Genomic DNA, 24,055 nt, shown 5'->3' with positions numbered 1-24,055 from the left:
CCTAGGTAGCTTCCCATTCTCTGATTATGAGGTTCAGGATTAGTGTGACTTTATTATGGTGTTAGATTTACATGTCTGTTTGAATCACATGCCCATTTTGTTTACTTTTTTTGCCCTTTTTACAGATTTGATAAAGAGCTTAACAAGGAGGTTGCCATAAAAGTTATCGACCTTGAGGAAGCGTGGGTGTTCTCAACTTTTTGCAAAATGTTGTCCACATTTTTTTTGACAATGTCTGAATGATAGGTGCAGGTTGAGATAAATTGTTGTTTTTAAAATCTGTGTATGGGCCCATCTGCTTATAACAACCTTGTGCACGCCAATAGGTCCTGTGTTGCTAAGTGCATCAACTAGTCGAGGGACTTGTTTTCCCACCTGCATGGTTGCATTGTTAATCTAGGTTTATCTGATAGGAATGGTTTTGTGTTGTTATGGCAGCATCCTTAATGCAATAGCAATGTAGGTTTTCAGTTTGGGGTCTCAGCAAGAATTTGTGACATATGCAGCCAAGGGGCAAAGCTTCATATCATCGAATATGCCTCAAGCTATGTGGAGGCTACCAATATCTCTAGAATTGTTCTATCTGTACCTTCCCCCTTTTGAGTGTGGTGTTTGATTTTTAGTTGCATGATTTTGATTTGTCATTCGACTTGTTTTCCTAGACAGAGCTTCATATCATTGAACGTGCCTCAGGTTATGTGGAGGCTACCAATATCTCTAGAATTGTTCCTTCTGTACCTTCCTCCTTTTGGGCATCATGCTAAGTTTGCAATGGATTTTCGGGCGAGATCAGCCTGGCGCAACTTTTAGTGTGATATGTCAAGCAAATGATGACATAGATAATGACGATGGTGATGAGAATGCATGTTGTTGAAGACAATTACACTTTTTCTTTTCTTTTCTTTTTTAATCTCTTCTTTAAAAAATATTATAAGGACATTATAGATTCACATAAATAAATGCCCATAATCGATGGTAGAAACTTGTTACGTGACCTTAGAAGTCATTCACTATACAAACAAGAATGTTTCCTAATCCATCTGGTGCTTCTAGCATGGTAGGTATACATGAGAGGCTAGTCAATTGGATGCAATGTTGCATATTAGTTAAGTTGGAATTGCAGTAGTGTGAAAGTATAAAGCATCACAATGCTTAAGGGGAAGAAAGACATATGATCTAGTGGAGGTTTGAGGCAAGTAAAGTTAGAGGTAAAGTTTCCATATTCTTCTTGGTAAAAATTCAACATTGTTTCACCAACAGATGCAAAATGGATGGAAGAGGATAACTTGGTAGACCATTCTGAGTTGTTGCAACTTTATTGAGATGCCTTTCAGTTAGAGCTGATGGGCTCAGTTAGGTTCAACAAAGCAGGGGTTCGGAGCATTGTGTAATGCTCAAGGGGGATGTAGCACTTCCACTCCGTCAATTGTGAACAACTCTCTTATGTATTGGATCTCGGTTGTATTTAGCATGCATCCAAGGTACTGTGCTGACAGTATGTCTACCATGAGGTCAATACTTAGTGTACTAGTCATTGTGAGATGTATGTAGATGAGGATGAGTTTTACCTAGGCACTAAAACTATATTTTTGCATTAGTTTGTGATCAGCTTGACATAAGTTTTAACCTCACTTTTCAGACAAAAATTGTGATCAGTTTCAGCTCAGTTTGAGAGCAGTTTATGGTCACTCTTGGGATTAGTTTTGCATTAGTTATTGATCAGTTTTTACAATCAGTTTGTGATCAGTTTGGGATCACATTTGTAGCAGTTTGTGATTGGTTCTCAGATCAGCAAGTAATTAGGTCATGATCGGTCTACACTCGGTTTTCAATGGTCTATAGCTGATTTCATGGACATCAATCTATTAGTAAATGCCATTGACAATTTCAGCCATGGTTTATGTTGACAATACACTTTACTATGGTTGTTAAGTCAAATAGTTGAGAAACATGAGTTATGGATGCATCCAATGGGTCTCTAGCAATTGTTATGGACTAATTTTCAACAGTTTTATGTTATGTATATGTTGGCTGGAAAATTCAACAGGTTTGGGACATATGGCATGGTTGGACAATAGTGGCCAATGTTGTGACTATGATGCCTTATGGAAATTCCAGTGCTGTGTGTTTTTCCTTTGGCACAATGTAGTGTAATCGAGGATAATTGCAGAGATTTCAAGTAGGTGGTTTGTAATGAGGACGTGAAATTTTATTGCTTTGCTTAGTATTTGATTAAAAGTTAATCAAATGTGCTAATGTGACTTGTACATGTAAGGTGTAAGTCAATTATTTCAATGTGGGACCCAAGACCTTGAGATATCAGTCCGGTGCCAAAGAAAAAAGTTGTAATAAGTTATGTCAAATAGGTACTAGGTGCTACACAGTGCCAAATTTGGGCATAGACAAATTTATTGGCCACTAATGTCAGTAGTGACATTAGAGACTGGGCTTAAATAATTAATTAATGCCAGTCTAAGAGTCAATAATTACACAAGGATACTTAGAAAACAAATTGGCATAGCCAATTTAATTATTGATTTTTGGAATTAATTTTGTAATTACTTGAATAATTATCAATGAGTTCTTAACACTAAATCATTACATATGTAAAAGTTAAATAATAACTTACTTGTCTTGGGATAAAAAGCTATTGCAAAGCAAGGCCGTGCCAAATTTACCTAGATACTTGTATAAAAGTTCCAAAGCACTCCCCTCCGTATGAGTGATGTGCAAATACAATAATAGGAGTGAGTCTTTTCACCAATGCCGACCCAACAACCTCATGTGATGACGAATAGAAGCCTTGGGCAAAGGCTTTATGAAAAGATCAACCACATTGTCCTTTGTGGGACAATGGTCCAGTGCTAGCTCGAAATCCATGATCTGCTTGCAAACATAGTGGTACTGAATCTCAATGTGCTTCGTATGAGCATGAAACACCGGATTCTTGGCCGGAGCTAGAGCACTCTGGTTGTATATGCGCTCAATAGAGTGCTACTTTTAATGTAGTGCAACAACTTCGTAGGTCTTGTTTGTGGAAAGCCAATCTCGGCCAATATATGATGGAGCCAAACTATCTCCATAGCGATGGAACATAATGCACGATACTCAGCCTTTGTAGAAGAAAAAGCCACAATAGGCTGCTTCTTGTCGCTCTAAGAGATAGCTCTTGATCCAAGGGAGAAGACATAACTTGTAGTGGACTGTCTTGAATCCACATCACTTGACCAATTAGAGTTACTCCATCCAAAAAGAGTAACCCTCTCCATACATGATCCCCTAGGATCAAGTCCCCTGTAAATACTGAAGAACACACAAAACTGCTCTCCAGTGATCTTGAGTAGGAGTTTGCATAAAAGAAGACAAAAAAGCCACCACAAAAGAGATATCCAGTCGAGTGTAGATGAGCTAGATTAGGGAACCAACAAGACACCTGTAATGGGTGGCATCTGTAAGGGAAACTCTTGCTATTACAAGTTTGGACTCGGGGTCCATGGGGCAAGAAATAGGCCGACACTCGGCCATACCAAACTCTGAAAGTAACTCGGAGATATAGCTGTGCTAGGAAATGAAAATGCCCTATGCCATCTGATAGATCTCTAAACTAAGAAAGAAGTGTAGGATCCTAAGATCCGCCATGTTAAACTCTTGTCTCGAAATGGCTCTAGTACGATCAACCTCTGGAGCATCGCTCCTTGTAATGATGAGATTATCCACACAGAAAATGACCAAAACACATGTCCACCCTCAACCTTGAAGTATAGGTTGGGGTCATGTTTTAATTGATGAAAGCCATTCTCTGAACAAAGAATTGATCAATCCTTTGGTACCAAGCTCTAGGAGCTTGCGTCACGCCATAAAGGGCCTTCCACAATTTGTAGATATGGTACTCCTTCCCCATGCACAAGAAAACCTGGATGTTGTGAGACATAGATCTCCTCCTCAAGGATGCCATTCAAGAAGGCGGACTTGACGTCTATCTGATAAATAGGCAAGCGGTGGTGGACTGTAAGAGCCAAGATAGCTCGAATAGTAGACATCCAAGCTGTAAGTGCAAAAGTCTCAAAATAGTCCAAACCTGCCCTCTGAGTAAAACCCTTGGCAACAAGCGTTGCTTTGTGCTTGTCCAAGGAACGATTTGTGTGGTACTTGGCCTTATAGATCCACTTCACATCTATCATCTTTTGCTTTTGGGGATGTGGAAGCAACTCCCAAGTTTGAGTTCGCTCGATAGAGTTGAGCTCATCTTGCATAGCCCGTCGCCAAACATCCTGTGTAAGAGCCTCATCAATTGTAGTAGGCTTTGAATCCTAGAGAATTTGTGACATAAGGGCATAGTTTACATAGAGTGAACTATCCCATTGGGCTTGTAATCGGGCTGATTTGTATGGACTTGAAGGAGTAGCAGGAAAGTGAGTAACATTTGAATCTTGCACGAGTTGCTTGTACGAACGAGGAATTTGAATAGACTCTTGTTGCTGCAAGGGAGACCGAGTAGCCTCTGGAACCTGTAAGGCACTTGTTTGTGTAAGGGACTCCCCCTCAATGAGGGAAGGTAGATCCTTCTCATCTACAAAAGGTGTTAGAGATGCCATTCCCTGGATAGCCAAGAGTGTTGTAGAGCAGCAGGCAGTACAGCCAGTCCACCACAGGAGCCACGTCAGCAGTCGGATCAGATGCCATGTGGTAGGTGCAGTCGGACTGGCAGTAGCAGTCGGACAGTTTTTTTATGCAGTCGGCTGCAGCCGACCTGATGCTGGCTATTTTTCGTGGTATTTTTTCTGCTATTTATAGTAGTCCTGTCCAGCACTTGATCACTGGTATGTGACAAAGATAGCTTGTTAGTGCCAGACAGCATGTGGGCTGACTGAGATCAAGGTCCTCAAGGCGGAGACATATGCAGATATTCTCTTTGCACCCATGTATATTTCTACATTTCTATACAACATTCTTCACTGCAGATTTTCTGCATTTCACTGTCTCCTCTCCCTCTCTCCTCTCTGTGTTCACTTTCTCTTAGTCTTGGTCCCATGCTTCCACATTGTTGCACTCTGACATGGTATTAGAGTAGTGAAATCAAACTAACTAAGTCAAGAACCTACCTGAAGAAGAGATTTCAGCGTAACTCAAGGCTGCGTTTCCAGCATTCGAGGGCGAGCAAGAGGGCTGCGCACCGGAACAAGACTGAAGCGAGCGTGGGCGTGTGGGAAAGGAGTCTAGTTGATGAATTTGCTGCAGGTTGTTGCTGTTTGAAGGGCAGGAAGGTTGCATTTTTGGCCTTCCATTGTAGATTTTACCTTTTCATCGCCTCCAGCGGTTGAAGAAGGTTTGGGAAGCGGAGGAAAGAGCCCTAGCAGGCCGTGTCTTCACAGTTAGAGGGGGTTGCTTTTGTGTTTGTGCAGGCATTGCAGGTGAAAATGTCTACAGAGACCGACTTGGAGTTCCAGGCGATCATGGACCGAAAGGTGTCTGCTGTCCTCCCGGCTCTTCCATCAGATCGGAAGCTTGATGGTGACAATTATCTTATCTGGCGTGTGATGATGTTGGCCATTTTAGAGTCTTATGATTTGGCAGAGCTTGTGATGGAGGAGAAGGAGATTAACTGGCCCTCTGTGAGAGATGAGTTCAAACTCTCTTCCAATGCTCATGTGGAGTTGACCAACCTAGTCTCATTGGGACAAATTGAATGCCTAGATTCATTCTTTTCTTTTTTTGTCTTGTACTACAGCCGTGATAGCTTACATCGAGCACTTGACGGTGACTCGAGAGATATGACTGGAGCTTGACCAGATGTATAACTGGATGACCCTGATGAAGAGGGTTTCTTTGGAGGTGCAGATGCGGACCTTGTCCGTAAGTAAGTCTTTTTCACTTCGAGAACACATCAACAAGCTTCAGCAGCTTTAGATGTAGGTTCAAACTGCGGGGAAGCCTATTTCCTCTGAAGACATGGCAATCACTTTATTGTCCCAATTGCCGCCACAATTCGATACTTTTTATTCCGCTCTTATTGCATCAAGGTGGGAGTCGACTATTCTCCTATGATCTTGGACTAAGAGGAACAATTGAAGGGACAAAATGCTTCCAAATCGGAGACATTGGTTGGTCAAGTCTCTTAGAAGAAGGGGAAGGACCAAAAGAAGGAGGACAACAAATCCAAGAAGGACTTGGAATAAGGAATCGACTTGCCATGTTTGTGGTAAGACCGGTCATTGGAAGAAGGATTGCTCCGACAAGGACAAGGACATCAAGAAGGACTCCAAGGATTTTGGAGCGGTGGTTGTACCCTCATCAGCTGCTTTTCTATACTTAGCAGTCATTGAGGACCCTACACTGAAGACTTCTGATGCTACGATGACAGCTCCCCAGGCTCAAGAGTGGATTGTGGATAGTGGTGCCTCACGGCACATGACTCCTTGCGTTGGTGTTACCCATTTGTGACCTTTGTGTGGGCAGATTCTCATTGGAGATAACTCTTGTGTGTTTATTGCTGCACAAGTTGAGATGCAGCTGATTCTAGATGGACGTGGTGGTACCCACACTTTCGAGGTGTTGCATGTGCCAGGTTTAGGGTATCGTTTGCTTTCGGTCCATAAGATTTGTTCTCTTGGTCTCTTGGTGGAGTTTGACAGCGATGCTGTTCAAGTTCTTGATCGTGGATCGAGGAAGGTTCTCTCTTCAGGGTATGAGGAGAATGGCATTTGCAAATTGAAGTCTTCTACAGCTCTTACCTCTCTTCTTCTTACCTCTCACTCACAGTTCGAGCTATGGCATGCTCAGTTTGGCCACTTGAACTATGAGTGGAAGGTGTCGCGAGGATCATTTGCTCGAGGTTTGCCGAACATAGTGGTGAGCCAACAGCCATGTGTCTCCTGCATTCGTGGGAAACTGCATAGGGATGCGATTCCTAACAAAGCTTCGAGGCTGTCTACTTCACCTATGGAGCTTGTATCTACAGATCTTTGTGGCCCAAGGAGGACGAAGTCCCTGAAGGGGAGCTTGTACTTCATGTTGATCGTAGATGACTACAACAAGATGACATGGACCTATTTCTTGATGTTGAAGTTAGATGCTTTCTCCCACTTCAAGGATTGACTTCTCTTCGAGGAGAACCGATTTGGCCGGAGACCGAATACCTTGCGATCAGACAAGGGTGGTGAATTTGTGTCTAATGAGTTTACTCGTTTTTGTGCAGATAGGGGAATTTACCAGGAGTTTGCTAACATCAACAGTCCTCGAGAGAATGGTATTTTGGATCGGAAGAACTGAAGTGTGATCGAGATGGCACGCACCATGATGGAGCACCGATAGACACCTCAGTTTCTATGGGCGGAGGCAGTGGCTATGGCAGTTCATATCCTCAATCGATCTCCCACTTTGGCCGTTGCCAGGATGACACCTTTTGAGGCTTACTTTGGGACTAAGCCTGATGTCTCATATTTCATGATCTTTGGGTGTGACGCCTCTGTGCACATCCCGAAGATGCAGCGTGACAAGTTTGAGGTTGCTTCCCGACGATAGGTTTTTGTTCGTTATAGCTCCCAGTCCCAAGGTTATCACTCGGCAGTTCACATTCTCAATCGGTCTCCCACTTTGGCCGTTGCCAGGATGACACCTTTTGAGGCTTACTTTGGGACTAAGCCTGATGTCTCATATTTCATGATCTTTGGGTGTGACGCCTCTGTGCACATCCCGAAGATGCAGCATGACAAGTTTGAGGTGGCTTCCCGACGATAGGTTTTTGTTCGTTACAGCTCCCAGTCCCAAGGTTATCACTCATTTGATCCCGTCAAGCGGGATGTCTACACGAGCCGAGATGTGCGGTTCATGGAAGTTTCGGCCACAGAGGGGGGTGAGGAGCACCCCGTCCTTGGAGATCTAGGGGAGAGTTGGGCTCTCGAGACATTTCCTTTGGAGCCAAAGCCTCTTGATGGAGATTGTTCTTCTGATTCAGCGTCTTCCCTTCCACCAACCACCCCAGTGGAGCTTCCGCTGGTGGATGTACTCGAGTCTTCAGTAGATGGAGAGCGACGAGGAGAGATCCGGTCTCCTCCTTGTTGGGCTTGTGACACACTCCGAGATTCAGGGATTGAGGGGGTCCTTGAGGAGTGGGAACCACAAGATGGACCATGGAGATCACGGAGGAACCATGCACATTCTATGGAGCTTGTTTGCTCTAACTATTGTTTGATGACCCGTGTTATGTAGGATCGAGAGCCCACTTCCGTGAAGGAGGCTTTGCAGTTTGACCATTGGCGGGAAGCTATGGAAGCGGAGTTAGAGGTTATTAAGAGGAATGGCATTTGGTCCCTTGTGCTTCATTCCTCTCACAAGAAGGTGATTGGCGTCAAGTGGGTCTTCAAGACCAAGTACCCTAGTGATGGTTCTTTGGACAAGCACAAGGCCCACCTTGTTGCTAAAGGTTTTACTCAGTGCCTAGGCATTGACTTCCATGATACTTTTGCCCCCATTGCTCGTATGGCAACTATTCGAGCTGTTCTTGCCTTGGTTGGCCATAGGAGATGGCCTGTCTATCAGTTGGATGTGAAGTCGGCATTTCTCAATGGTGACTTGAAGGAGGAGATCTATGTAGAGCAACCTCTTGGCTTTGGATCCTTGGATGGGAAAGTATACAGGTTGAAGAAGGCCTTGTATGGCCTAAAGCAGGCTCCGCGTGCATGGAACGAGAAGATTAACTCGTTCCTTCAGACAAAGTTGGGATATCGGCGCTCCAAGGCCGATCTGTAGCTTTATATGCACACTTTCGAGGCTGGTCATGTGTTGTTTGTGTTGTATGTTGATGATTTGATTCTTACAGGGTGACCATGCGCAGAAGGTCTTAGAGACAAAGACAACTTTACATCAAACGTTCGAGATGATTGACTTGGGGCTTCTTCATTTCTTCTTGGGTCATGAGATTTATCAGTCTCAGAGGGGGTTCATCTCTCAGTAGAGATATATTCAGGAGCTCTTGGTGACTTTTGAGATGGAGACTTGTTGGACCATTTCTACTCCTATGGATTCGAATTGGAAGGCCACTTCACACTCAGCTTCTCCCTTGACGGATGCTTCCCGCTACCGTTAGCTGATTGGATCCTTGATTTGGCTACTCTACACTCGAGTTGATCTTTGTTTTGTTGTGGGTCTTTTGGGTTCATGAGTGAACCCAAAAGGTGCATTAATAGGCTGCCTTGAGGATTCTTAGATATTCACGGGGGACCTCTGACTTAGGGATTTCTTATCCCGTAGGTACAGATGTTTCAGATCTTGTTCTTGCAGGTTGGAGTGACTCGGATTGGGCTGGCAATGTGGACCACCGATGGTCTACTACAGGCTATTGTTTTACCTTGGGTTCAGGTGTTATCTCATGGAGTAGCAAGAAGCAGCCCATGGTAGCCCTTTCTTCTACTGAGGCGGAGTATTGGGCCGCGTCTTCCACCACATGTGAGGTTGTGTGGCTTCGAAGATTGTTGGAGGAGCTTGGTTGCCCCCTGACTCGTCCTACTCTTTGCGGTGTGACAACAAGAGTTGCTTTGCCTTGGTATGGAATCCTGTATTCTATGCCCAGATGCAGCACATTGAGATCCAGTACCACTTCATTTGGGAGAAGCTTCTGGATGGGACCATTGATGTGGAGTATTGCAAGACGGAGGATAATCTTGCAGATTTGTTCACGAAGGCGCTTCCCCAGGTTCTTTTTCGGAGACATGCCAGATCCCTTAGTCTTTTGACCTCTCCAAGAACTGAGAGGGGGTGTTAGAGATGTCATTCCCCGGACAGCCAGGAGTGTTGCAGATCAGCATGGAGTACAGCCAGTCCAGTGCAGGAGCCACGTCAGCAGTCGGATAAGATGCCATGTGGCAGGTGGAGTCGGACTGGCAACAATAGTCGGACAGTTTTTTTATGCAGCCGGCTGCAGCCGACCTGATGCTGGCTATTTTCGTGTTATTTTTTCTGCTATTTATAGCAGTCCTGTCCAGCACTTGATCACTGGTATTTGACAAAGACAGCCTGCTGGTGACAGATAGCATGCGGGCTGACAGAGATTGAGGTCGTCAAGGTGGAGACGTACGTAGATATTCTCTTAGCACCCGTGTATATTTCTACATTCCTATACAACATTCTTCACTGCAGATTTTTTGCTTTTTACCGTCTCCTTCTCTCTCTCTCTCTCTCTCTCTCTTCTCTGTGTTCACTCTCTCTCAGTATTGGTCCCACGCTTCCGCATCACTGATAGAAGGCTCCCCCTTTGACGGCTCAGTGGTCCTAGAAGACTCTTGAAGAGAGGCTGACGGGGTGGAAGTATTTGATGAAGTAGTCGCTCCAAAGGTGGAAGGGAAGCCGATATAGAGGGTGAAGAGGGAGGAGTGGGAGGGGGAGGAGCCAAAGACGAAGGAGGGGTGCTAAGAGGCAATCTCGAAGGAAGGAGAGGAGCTGAGGGTTAGTTGATGATGAAGAATCACTTGCAATAGAACCATCAAGAGGATCTTCAGAGGCCGCAGCCTTATCAAAGATCACATTTTTGCTTACCTCAATCTTCCATGTCATCAGGGTCATAGAGCCAAGATCCCTTCGTGGTAGTGCTATATCCCATGAAGATCAGCTTCCTCGACTTGGAGTCGAGCTTTATTCTCCTCTTCTTCTTGTTTACATGGACATATGCATCATGCCCAAAGATGCAAAAATGAGACATGGAAGGCTTCTTTCCAAAGAAAGCTTGATTTGGAGTCATGTTCTGTAAGGCAAAAGTCGGAGATCGGTTATGGATGTGAACCGTAGTAGCCACTGCCTTACCCCAAAGAGAACGAGGAATACCCCTAAGCTCCCACATCGATTGGGCCATCTCTAGCATGGCCCGATTCTCAAGCTCCACCGCACCATTCTCTGAAGGTGTGTTCGGATGAGAATACTCCGCCTGAATGCTGTGATCCTTGCAAAATTGAGAAAAGAGGTGAGAAGTAAACTCAGCACCATGATCTACTTATATGCCACGGACTTTGGAAGTAGTCTGCATCTCCGCAAACACCTTCCATTCATAGAATCGGGAGTACGCCTCGCTCTTGTACTCCAAAAAATAAGGCCACACATAATGACGGAAGTCGTGTACAATTAACATCAGATACTTGGCCTTCCCAAGGGAGGCCATGCCCATAGGTCTACAAAGGTCGGTGTTCACCAACTCTAGCGGTGTAGAGGCCCTCCTAGTGGCAACTTGTGGGTGGGGTTGCCTATGTTGCTTGCCCTTCAAGCAGCTAGGGTGCAAAGTGTGAATAGGAGGGAAATCAGGAAATCCCTCCACCATCTTCTTTTGAGAAGCCCACTAGATCACATCAATGTTGAGATGGCCATAATGAGCATAGAAGAATCCTCCACTATAACTGTTGTGAGAGTGCGCAACAGAAGAAGAAACACGAACACAGAGAGAGAAAGAGAGAGAGAGAGAGAGAGAGAGAGAGAGAGAGAGAGAGAGCAAAAAATGAAGGAAGAAATACTGCACTGATTGAAGATGAATGCTGAATACAATGGTGTGGACTGATCAGTCCTTGCGTGCAGCCCAAGGTGTCAGTGAGGGCACCAAATTAGACTGAGATGATGGTAGCACCAAGTCGGAGAGTGTTAGGGAGCTAGCGTGTGCTGAAATCTGCAAGGAGTGGTTAGCCAAGTGTGGGTTGTGGCTATATGTAGCCAAACTCCTCTTAACTGGCTGATTGCTAAAAAGGCCTCTAAGTCTGGCCGACCTGCTGAAATAGGTTATATGACTGCAATAAATGCAGTCTGACTACACATAAAAAATGTGCTCCTTTATAGAAGGAGAGTCATCAAGACTGAGCATCTGCAACTTCTTCTCAAGGGAAATCTTGTGGGAAAATGTCTTGTGTTGTTACAAAGCCGCTAGCTTACTCCACACTTCGGCTATGGTCTTCAACTTGTGAACATGCACAAGGAGAGAATCTTGCAAACTCAGAGAGAGCAAGGATCTTGCTTGAGAATTGAGTGGATACCATAAGGCTGCACCATCCAGTTTGTCTTCTGTGGGCAAGGAAGGTAGAATAGACACCTAAATAGATGGAATCAAGGAAGGCATCTTCACTTCGGACAGAGCCTTCACTTTAGATGGGGCTCTCTATGATAGATGAGCAGAAGAGGGATGGATTCGAGGAGACTCCTCTCGATGACGATAGTCATTAAACTCCCGATAAACACGTCTCCGCTCAGAAGAGTGGCTAGACAAAAGCTCCTCATCCGAGTAATCAAAGCCTTGAAACTAGTAAGGCATCCTTGTTGACACCCACCAAGCTGATGAAAACTTGCAACAAACAGAAAAAACAACTACAATTGCCTCTGTATGCAGCCGCCTTGTCAGAAAACCTGCTGCCTGGAGCTGATATGCTGTCGCCTACAGCTAGATGATGCTGCTGTTGCAGTGGAGACTGCGTTTGCAGCAAATGCAAGGCTGGGAGCTGTCACCAAGCTGCAGGGAAGGTCGCTTGATAGGAAAAAGGCTGTGTTTGCAGGAAATGCAGGTTTTGAGACTTGCGTTGGCAGCTGGACTGATTGAATTTGCAACAATCTCCACTTTGAAGAAGAGTCTCAATTGTGTCCTCACTTAGGCGATGATACCATGTGAGACTGCGCAATGGAAGAAGGAACATGAACACAAAGAGAGAGAGAGTAGACAACAAGAGATGAAGGAAGTAAAATATTGCACTAACTGAAGAAGAATGTTGGATACAATGATGAGGACCGATCAGTCCTTGCATGCAGCCCTAAGCGTTAGTGAGGGCACCAGTTCAGGCTGAGATGATGATGGCAGCACCAAAGTCGGAGAGTGTTGGAGACGGAGTGTGCTGATGAAGACAATCTGCAGAAGAATAATGTGCCCAGCTAAGTGTGTTGCTATTTATAGCAGCACAGCCAAAATCTGGCCGACTGCAGCTGTTCGACTACATTTAATGTAGTGGCCAGTACTGCAATAAATGTGCAATGTTGATGTGGCAGTCCTAGAGTAGTTGCAATGCCGTCGTGGCCATCCTAGGGCTGGAAATTGGCAAGAAAGGCACACTAATTGTGCACAAATAGAAGAAATGCATGGAAATGCACACTAAATTGTCAGAGCTCCAATGTCCCCATCAGACTTTGACAGGAGCTCACTGTTAGATATGATCAATGCCCCACCCTCATTAGGTGCCACCAATGATCCATGGTGCTCAAAGTTGTAAGGCCCCCATTATGAGGAGAAGCCAAATGTGAGCCCGGACATTGGTTGAGTCCTGACTTGTATATCAGATGAGGTCTATGTGACCGGATGGCAAAAAGGTGACCATTGTGGGTCTAATCTTTGGGTTAGATGGAGTGGTTAAGCTTGTAGCAACTCGAGGCGATGGTAAAGGGACTGGAATATTCCCTGGCCGACTAGTGGAGGCTCATATGGTAGGTCGGTCAGGCCGACCTAACAGCCTTCGCGGGCTATAAAAGCTAAACCCCTTCACAGCCATCGATCACTCATCTTTCACCCAGTCAGAGTTGTTGTTCCAGCTAGCCTTAAGCTCTTCACCTATCTTCTGTCTAGATCGCCATCTAAGCTTCACACAGTGGAAGCGCACGGGTGGACAGAGCCATCTTTGTATCAGTTGTTTGGAGTTAAAGAATTTACTGATTCTCCTCTTATCTGTTGTGTACTCTCTATCTCTTTCTCAGATTCTGTTCGCTGCGCCGTGTAATATTTTACACTCACAACTAGGAGATGATAGATTAACGTGACTAGAATAGGTAGGCTAACATTATCAACCCCAAATCCCTTCAACCTCAAGATGTGGGCATGAATACGAATAATGGGGCCACCATTCCATGTGTGGGAATAATATTTGCACTGCATAGTATGCTGTCCATTCTTCAATTTCTGCAGTTCAGTGACAAATTGCCACTCTTTTCCTTGCTTTTGAACCATGGTGAATTGTGACCTGAAAAACAGAGATCAGAGAGAGAGAGGATGGGGCTGAGCACTCAGCAGTGAGCACACTGCAGCATGTACATGCTGCTCTGGTTCAGCACAGACTGATGATTGAATCTTGCTGGTTGCACATGTGCAGACTATGCAGGCTGCATACGCAGGAAAAGTGCAGAACACGGTGATGGAAACTGCTGTAGACAGGTTGCCAGGCAAAAAATGTCAATTCGGGGCAGTTGTGGGCTTTTTAATTATGACTAAAAAAAAGTCAAAATGAAATGTTATTTCATACCTTATCATACGAGATGTTAGCATGAGGAGCCTCAAGAGGCATAGGCTCCAAAGGCACTAGCTTAGAAGTACAGGATGCTCAATAGCCCCCTTTGCAGCAAGAAACTCCACGAACCAAACATCTCGACTCGCATAGACCTCTCATGAAACGGGATCATAAAGCTTGTGTCCCTGTGAATGCGAGCTATATCCCACGAACACTTGTCGTTTGGGAGCTAGCTCGAACTTCTCTCTCTACTTCTTCAGTATATAAACATAGGCATCACACTCGAACACCTCAAAATAAGACACATCCAATTTTAAGCCAAAGTAAGCCTCAAAAGCTATCATATCAACCACGGCTGATGTAGGTGACTGATTAAGGATGTGGATAGTGGTAGCCATTGCCTTAGCCCATAGACACTATGGTGTTTGCCAATGCTTCATCATAGACTGTGCCATCTCAATCACACTTTGATTCTTTTGCTCCAATAGGCCATTTTCTTCAGGTTTGTTTGTGTTGGCAAACTCTTCGTGAATATTACAATCTGTAGAAAACTTGGCAAGCTCCTTGGAGATGAACTCTTCTTCTTTGTCGGATTGCATGGTCATGAGTTTCCTATGAGACCTGTTCTCCTCAAAGATCAACCAATCCTTGAAATGTGAGGATGCTTCAGACTTCTACTCAAAGAAATATGGCCACGTCATCCTGCTAAAATCATTAACAATGGGCATAAAATACACACTTCCCTTAAGGAGCTCCGTTCTCATTGCTCTACATAAGTTCATTGAAAAAAGCTAAAAGGGCTCCTTTACCTTTCATGAAGCCTTGTTGGGAATCGCATCTCTATGCTATTTGCTACGAATGCAAGATACACATGCTAGGTGGCTCACCCTATCACCACCCTATCTTCGGCAATTCATGAATAACCTATCCACGAGCTGCCTTTCCAAGGTACTTGTAGTTGAGGTGGCCGAACAGAGCATGCCATAGCTCGGTCCATGTTTAAGAAGAAAGAAGAAGAGAAGTAAGAATTGATGAAGTCCATATCTTGTAGACACCATTCTCCTTGTGTCTTGCACAAAGAATCTGTCTCAAATCTTCATCAAGAACTCGGAAGGAGTTCTTATCGAACTCAACCACAAGGCTAAGTGTACAAATTTGGCTTTCTAAAAGTAGATGATATCCCAAGCTTGGCACATAAAGAACCTTTGATGTTTGAGCACTTGAAACCAGCCTTCCTTCTTGGAAAGGGCGGTAATTCCCTGACTAAGCACTTAACTACAACAATCAACAAATGAATATAACTTGAAATGCACAAATTACCTTAATAATCTCGGACATTGGATACCTTGTTGGCCCCAAAACTGGCGCCCCTTTCAGTATTTCTTTAACTTGATTGCTAATGGAATGAGTACAAGTTGAGATTCACAATCTCCTTTGTTGTTCCAAAAAGCCTCTTTATTGTAGCAACAATCAACAATCAATTTAGGCCGATTGCCCCTTGATTTTTCACCTAGGACTTGCACAAATGGAACCGCCAATTGGCCGAATGCTGTCCCAAATGACAATGAATGAGCTGGCATCTGAATAACAATTACATAAATTTGAAGTGTTGAATTGAGTATATGATGCCTTCACCAATTGGCAGGGGTCTCAAGGTGGCTATCAAACCCTAAATTTTGCGGAAATTTAGGGTTTACAGTAGAGACCTTTGTGCTGTCCACCAAATTTAGTTGAAATCTTCTCAAAATAGCTGAGATCTCTTGAGAATGGTTTGAAGAAGTTGAGGAAAAGCTAAGATGAGAGAGAAATCTGATTTTCTTCGTGAGAAAACCCTAAATTTTGGCATGCACCAGCTTGGATTTAATGCAATCACCTATTGCCAGACACCTCCAAAATGCTGTTACTTGATTAACGAAGCTGTTGCCAGCCCCTAGAAGGTGACTCCTTGCTGTCCCTTGCTTGTTGAGGGCCCCAAAATGGCTGTCTTTTGCAGCAAATTGTTGTTCTGCGATTAGAAAATGGACCAACAGCTCTCTCTCTCTCTCTCTCTCTCTCTCTCTCTCTCTCCCCCCAGTTGTAAACTGACTTAATGGCTGTGACCCAGCCCCCAAAAACGTTTTCTCAGTTTTGCATGGGCATTTTTGCTAAGTGGCAACCTTCTAAACTCATTTTTCAGCATTATTGAGCCATTTAATTTATTTTCACTATTAAATAATCTTGAAAATTAATTTCACGCCTTCTAACCTTGCTCAAAAATTAAATGTGACCATCCAAAATTAAATTTGCTAGGCCATTTGCAACTTGGAGTGGTCCCCAACCTCTGTTGACCCTTAGATTGACATTAATTAATGCTAGTCTTTGGTGTCACCACCAATACTTATTGGCCAAATAAATATCCTAGCGTTTGGTCAAATCTGACACCAATTGACCCCCAAAGCCTAGTTGGTATAACTTATCATAACTTTTGGCTTTGATACCCATTGCATCCTCGGGGTCCTTGGTTTGTTACCATGAAATAATTGCCATGTGCATCGCATGTGCTAAACAACCTTGCACATTTGATTAATAACTTAATCAAATACTATTAACAAGATTAAAGCATCTCAAAATTTCACGTCCTCGTGACAGTATAATCAAGCCCATTCGGAATTAGTTGTATATCACCTTTGCCTTTGATAGGGATTGAAGAGCTGGCACCAATGAGAATTCGATCATGCATCAGATGCATACGGGCAATGCCATCCATAGAAGGAGTTGTGTGGTATGAAGCACCACAATCCACAATCGACTTACGAGGCTGTGGAGCCATCATCGTTGCATCAGAAGCCGTTGGTGTCAAATCCTCAAATACCTCCAAATGGAAAAAGGCTATTGATAAAGGAGCAACCACTGCTCGAGTCCTTCATAGATTTCTTCTTCTTGGTGTCCTTCCTTGTCCTTGTCAGGGAAATCCTTATGTGAGAGTGTGCAAAGGAGAAAGGAACTCGAACGCAAAGAAAGAAGACAATAAGAAGATGAAGGAAGAAAGAAATCTGCAGTGACTACAATAAATGTTGAATACAAACAGATGGACTGATTAGTTCTTGCATGCAGCTTGAGGTGCCAATGAGGACACCACATCTGGCTTGAAATGATGACGGCAGTAGCATCATCGGAGAGAGAGGAGTGTGCATGCACAGGAGATGGAGGAGTGTGCCTGCAATTGGAGGAGCAGCTTGCAAAAGATAATGATGAAAGTGTGGGAGGGGGCAGCTATAAATAGCTAGAAACCCTAAATGTGGCCAACCTAAGAATAGGGGCCAAAATATTGCCAACCTATTGGAAATAATAATAGGATCGTAATAAACGTAGTTCGACTGCAAAAAAAATGCCATAAATAATGTCATGATAGTTGGGACAATGTGCGGCCGATAGAAGATGAACTTCGATTGATTGGCATAAGAACTGGGCCTAAAACAGAGAAATGCATGCTAAAATGGCAGAGCTTCCATGTCTCCGTTAGACTTTGATAGGAGCTCACAACTGGGAGATGATAGGTTGACCACTAAAAGTGACAGGCTAATACCTTCTTCCAATAGCCTATCTTGCCACAAATGTCACAAGTAGACTCCTAGGCTTTGTCTTATTTGGTTTTCTTGCCCTTCTTCCTCTTATTGTTCTCCTTTTGTTGGGGCTTGTCGATGCCTCTATCTTGGGAGCATTTTGTCCTTTGAGTTGTTCCTCTTGATCTAATACTATAGGAACTAACTCCTTCCACTCAAGGGTGTCTGTCGGCCTTGAAGCAATGAAGGTAGAGTAAAATGCAGTAAATCGGGGCGGTAATTGTGAGAGATGAGCTATCGCTATGTCCTCTAAGGTAAATTGCCTTCTAGGTGTTCTGGAGTTGCATTTGCAATCACCGAAGCTTATTGACATGCCTCTGTATGAAAGTGGACTTTAATGGGTTCATCGTTTGCATTTGTACCTATAGAGACACTTGCTTCACACTCATTAGATTGTATAAGTAATCCAATTCCAATCATATCTCCCGAACAATGGTAAAATGCTCTATGTGGGCTATCGCTCATTAGATTGTATAAGTAATCCAATTCCAGCCATATCTCCCGAGCAATGGTCAGATGCTCTATGTTGGCTATTACGACGAGTGTGCTTAAGAGAAATAGGAACAATTGGATGTGGGCATTCAACTGTTGAGAAACCCTTCACATGTAGTTTTGTGTTTTGCATTTTGCATTTTGCATTTAGGGTTTCGTGTTTTGCATTTAGGGTTTCACAATGGATAGCCCCAAAAAGAGACTGGGCGTTCACAGTGTGGCACGACCCTAGACAGCTGACACCCTTCCTCCAAGCGCCACCCTAGATAGTCTCTTGCCTATTTATAGGTTGCCTCTGTTACTCATTATATATGGCTGATTCATTCACTCCATCACCCCTTCTCTCCAGCCTCTCCACTGTCCTCACACCCCTTCAGGAGGACATTGTGGTTCATGGTTCGTGGCTGTCTTCATTATCTTTCTTGTGCTACGACACCCTTGTTCCCTTGTATCACATTCACTCCATGATTCAGATCTTCATCATTCCATTCATCAGAGTTTCTTCTCTCTTCTCTTCTCTTCTCAGTGTTTGCCGAGTTCGCTCTGTGTTTCTCCTTGCAAACCCTACTGTCTCATTGGCACGTCGTCTTTTGACATGGTATCAGAGCTGGATTTGCTCAAATAGTGACAAAGATCTGTTAGCAGATTAGTCAATTCATGGTTGAGTCTGGACTTGTGGTTTAGCAAGCTGGGCATATAGATTATTTAGGCATTTTATTTGTCATTATTTATTGAGGTTTGGGCATTATTTGCAGCCAGTCGGCCTGGCCAACCAGTCATATTTTAGGCATTTATTTGGCCTATATATTTTCAGGCTCCCTCCTCCACATTTATTCATCACTGGACAGTTCTTGGAGAGAGGGAGCAGGTGCCAGTGCCTCCACAGCCGGCGACTCACATTGTATCAGTACTGTCTCATGTCTTGGTATATGGATTCCATTTCCCGAGTATACGTTTGAGTTCTCATCTGTATTGTGTTATCTCTTTCTTTTCTTTTGTCTTGTGTTCAGCAGTTTATTTCAGCACATGTTTATGCTTCCATTGCTGCACCACTTCTGACATGGTATCAGATTTTGGGATTTGTGTTTTTGCTGTGTTTTATTGCTGATTTCAGGACTGTTTTCCCTCTTGCTGATCAGGCAACTGCTGCTCCCATTAGGCGACCAGTTTTGCCTGCGTTTTTTGCTGATGTCAGCATCCATACAGCTTGTGCATTTGTTTCAGCCTGTGTTTTCATCATCAGGCTGCTGGCGACAGTTCCCTGCACCTGTTTATGTAGTGTGCAGCCTGCGTTTTGCTGTTTTCAGCACTCTTTTGGGCTGGGCGATTGGCATAACAGGCCGTTTTTGCTGTTTCTGGTAGTTTTGAACCAATTTTTTGACTTCTAATACCAGTTTTTGTCTTTTTTTGATCAGATTTTGGGTTATACTGTATATGTGAACTCTTGTTTTTTGCAATCTGTGCTCGTGGTTTGGTTGTGTTCCCTCTCCCAATCCCTTCTTTTCTCTACTTCTTTTTTCAATCCTCTCCAGATGGCTGCTCCATGCACATCCACTGATGATACGCTATATGGAGGTTCAGGTGAGGCTTTTGCAGCTTTAGAGAGGGGTTTGAAGACAAAGAAGTCGAAGGCCCAGTGTTACCACTGTGGCAAGAAAGGTCATTTACAGAAGGACTGCATTGAGTTAGCGGCTTCCAGGAAGAAAAAGGAGCAGACGACAAAGCGGGATGCGGACTCCTCCGACGAGTTCTTATTTGCCTTAGATTCTGATTCTGATCCTCCGGCCAAGGCAAAGTCCAAGGTGTGGCAGGGATCCTCTTCTTCGGATCGTGGGAAGGTCTTAGTAGCCCCTTCCTCAGCTGGTTCTAGTGGTGGTGATGCGGACATCCCTCATGACTCTCTAGTGCCAGAGAGGGAGTGTGAGAGGGTGGTGAGATGGGGCAGCCGTGCCTCATCTATATGCCTATACAGATGCACAGGATCCAGAGAGGGACATCCTTGACGCATCGACCGAAGTCTGGCAGGTACAAATCCTAGAGCTGGGATTGACATCCGGGTTCATGATGGGCTGGTTACTTGACAGAGAGCGGGTGGCTTTCGTCTGGAGCTCACATGAGGGGACACTTTGGCGGTCTGGCCAAAGAAGGGGAATTCATGGTCATTTATGTACTGTGGCATTGGTGACAGGATGGTCATGTATGCTACATCAGAGGCATTGTTGACAGACATCGAGAGCTGCTATGATCTTCTCTATCTGCAGGAGTTGGTATGATCGACACTGACATCAGGTTCTCTTTGAGGCACCTTGGTGGTGGCTTGCATACCCATTACTTGGGTATCCATGGTTCTACTGTGATGGACATCGGTGTATGTATGATGCAACCTTATCATTGTATATTGTATTGTATCAGATCACCCATGATCTGAGAGAGGGTATTAGCAGATTAGTCAGTTCATGGTTGAGTCTGTACATGTGGTATAGCAGGCTGGGCATATAGATTATTTGGGCATTTTATTTGCCATTATTTATTGAGGTTTGGGCATTATTTGTAGCCAGTTGGCCAGCATTTATTGCTAGTGGACCAGTCATATTTTAGGCATTTATTTGGCCTATATATTCTCAAGCTCCCTCCTCCACATTTATTCATCACTAGACAGTTCTTGGAGAGAGGGAGCAGGTGCCAGTGCCTCCACAGTGGGTGACTCACATTGTATCAATACTGTCTCATGTCTTGGTATATGGATTCCATTTCCCGAGTATACGTCTGAGTTCTCATCTGTATTGTGTTATCTCTTTCTTTTCTTTTGTCTTGTGTTCAACAGTTTATTTCAGCACATGTTTATGCTTCCATTGTTGCACCACTTTTGACAAGATCCTCCACTCCAGTGAAGGCAAAGACTGGTGGCGGATTCGGCATCCACTTCTCTTCTTCTTTCGTTGCATCAACATCCTAATTGGCAGCCGCTCCCTCTTGCGTTTGTTTGCATAAATTTGTTTGTCTTGATCCGAAATATATAAATCTGCCATAAACCGACTGTACATTGCTTGTCCCTATCCAGGGGATGACCAAATCTCCAAGAGATAGGGGCAAAGAGCATGAGCTGGAGATTGTGTCGTTCTTCGATGGATCTCAACACGCAGCAGACAGCCTTTGAAGATGTCCAACAGCATACTCAATGCAGTAGACACAGTATGGAAATAAAATATTGATCTTTGAACTCGTGTCTCTATGATTGGGCAAAGAGTATGAGTTGGAGGGTGTGTCGTACTTTGACGAATCCCCGAAAGGTAGCAAACAACTTTTGAAGATGTCTGCAGCAGCAAACATGGCTCTAAGGAGGCTGAATCAATGGACAAGGCAGAATCGTAGGAAATCAGCAATGCAGGATGCTGTGATGAAATGGCAGCCAAGCAACTGTCGGGAACAGCTAAACACAAGCTGCTGGTGATGTGGCAGGCCTGACGGCAGCAGATGACAGTAAACAAAAGTGCTGCAGCTGATGTGGAAGGTGGAGACAGCAAATCTGGTATAAATGGAGGCTGAGAAGTGGACAACAACAGTAAAAGCAGCAGAATCAGGTCGTACAACAGGCTGAAATTAGTCACTAGCAGGTAGGAAGAGGTTGGATAGTAGGCGGGATGTGTAGACATTAGCTTGAATTGAGATATCCTTCACAAATGGGGTGTGGATAGTAGAGACAGGTGCTGGCAATTCGCAAAACAGGATTAAGGCCGAGTGGTGGTGAAACGCTCCCCTAGGATCCAACTTGCACACATGACACAAACCATATCCACAAATAAAAGTGATTGGATATCAAACTTTAGGCAAAACGGACTCACCCCCGAGCCTGGAAGCTAGCAATATTCCGGGTTGTGACATCCCAAGAGTTGGTGAAACCAGCCTTCCTCCTCCGAGAGGGCACTAATGACCTAATTAATCAACAATTGCAACAATTATAGAATTCACATAAATTGAAAATGCAAAGGTTATTACTTAATTTGGGACATTGGACAACTAGTTGGCCCCAAAACCGGTGCCTCTTGCGGTATTTCTTTAACTTGTATCACCAAAGGTTGAAGTACATTGAGATCTAGCATGATCTCCTTCAATATTCGATATATCTTGTTGTCCATAGCAATTAGTATGTCTTCAAATCAATTTGCTCCTCGGATGACAAATTTTGCCCCAAACTTAATGTTGGCTAGCTGGTCTCTTGAAATTCTTTGAAAATCCCCATATTTCACCTACTGAATTTCAAGTCGTAGGCGTTGAATTTTGAGTAATCTTTCCAAGGTGGCAGATAAACCCTAATTTTTGCTATAAATGAGGGTTTAACAGAATAAATTCGTCAATTGCATTTGTAAGATATACTACGGTTTGCACGGAGGAAACATAGAATGTATGATCACGGCTGAAACTCAAAGACTTAGACAGTGATAGTAGTAGAAATTCTTTAATTGCACCCTCTATGAAGATATGCTAGGGTTTGCATTGAGGAAATATAGAATGATGATCATGATTGAAATACAAAGACTTAGACAATGATGTACAAAACTCAAACCCTAAATGCAAAAATCAAAACTCAAAACGAAAAACGCAAACACAAATGGAGTTGAAAGAGAACTTTGAAGTGAATGAATCAATGTTGTAAATGAAAGAAAGAATGTTCAAGATGCTTAAGGCAGAGTTGTTCAACAACTGGCAGCTTTTGTGGGAGTGGATTGAGGGAGGTGTTGATATTGTTGTCCCTTGGAGATAGATCCGGAGTGCAGTGACCACCGGTTGGAGTAGATACTGATGAAGAAAAGTGTTGAAAACACAAAAACAACGTGCTCAAGATGATGATAGCTGATGACAGGCAACAGTGAAAGGTTAGGTGATGGTGTAGACTATGTAGCAGTAGTCCTTGGGGACTCGACAACTAGTGCAAGAGGGTTGATGATTGAAACTTGCAAGACAAAGATGTGGTTGAATGTTGGGTAGACTGTCTATTTATAGACGTGAAAGAATCCTCCTAAATTAGGGTTTTGCATGTGGGACATAAAAACTCTCCAAAATTGCTCCCCATTTAATGAGATTTTTAGTAGCTTATTGTTTTGGGGATGTTTTAAAGAGCTGAACAGTGGGTAATGAGTTTTTAGCTGAATACACCCTTGAGGCCCAAAATTGAAACCAAGAAGAGATGTGAAGAAAAGCTCAAGCCCATTTTTACCCCAAGGCGTCCCATCCCAAAGCAGCTAGGGTATCAGACAAAGGGTGCATGTTGGCTGCCCAATGGTCTACCAAGACTATAGAGGCGATAATTATCTTACCAAGTGAGTCGAAGTAGTCACCCTAGGGAGGACAGGGCATTGGACAAAGGGTGCTTGTTGGTTGCCCTGTGGTTTACCAAGACTTGCAAAGGCAAATGGAACCACATTGAGACACACACACACACACACACACACACACACACACACACACACACACGTGTGCGCGCACACATGTATGTATGTATGTATGTATACACACATACATATGTGTGTGTGTGTACGTACATGCATACATACGTACATACTTATATGTGTGTGTGTGTGTGTGGGGTGATAATAGATATGGGTTGTGGCTTTTCAAGTAACTATGGCCCATGGGGAGAATGCAAGGGATGATTATATCTAGCACATCACAAAACAAACAAGCTAACCTAACCACTTGAGGGAGTCGATGAGGAGGGGAAGGGTTGAAGTGTAGTGA

At 43.9% G+C, this 24,055-nt stretch overlaps 1 protein-coding gene across 3 annotated transcripts in view; it reads left to right on the top strand.

Annotated features, from left to right (window-relative positions):
- The window catches only part of LOC148036669 (uncharacterized), a 63,448-nt gene that overhangs the window by 20,767 nt on the left and 18,626 nt on the right, over positions 1–24,055 (top strand). For all 3 annotated transcript variants that reach the window (XM_087678712.1, XM_087678713.1, XM_087678714.1), the window contains one exon: positions 126–182. In XM_087678712.1, the coding sequence (XP_087534838.1) occupies positions 126–182 (57 nt within the window). The remainder of the gene's footprint in view (positions 1–125; positions 183–24,055) is intronic.

This window comes from Lygodium microphyllum, chromosome 5, assembly GCF_053477565.2.
Source record: "Lygodium microphyllum isolate KBCC chromosome 5, Lygodium_microphyllum_v1.1.10, whole genome shotgun sequence".
In the NCBI taxonomy this organism is placed as follows: Eukaryota; Viridiplantae; Streptophyta; class Polypodiopsida; order Schizaeales; family Lygodiaceae; genus Lygodium; species Lygodium microphyllum.
The sequence above is the reverse complement of the archived record's forward strand: the minus strand, read 5'-3'. Positions and strand labels throughout refer to the sequence as shown.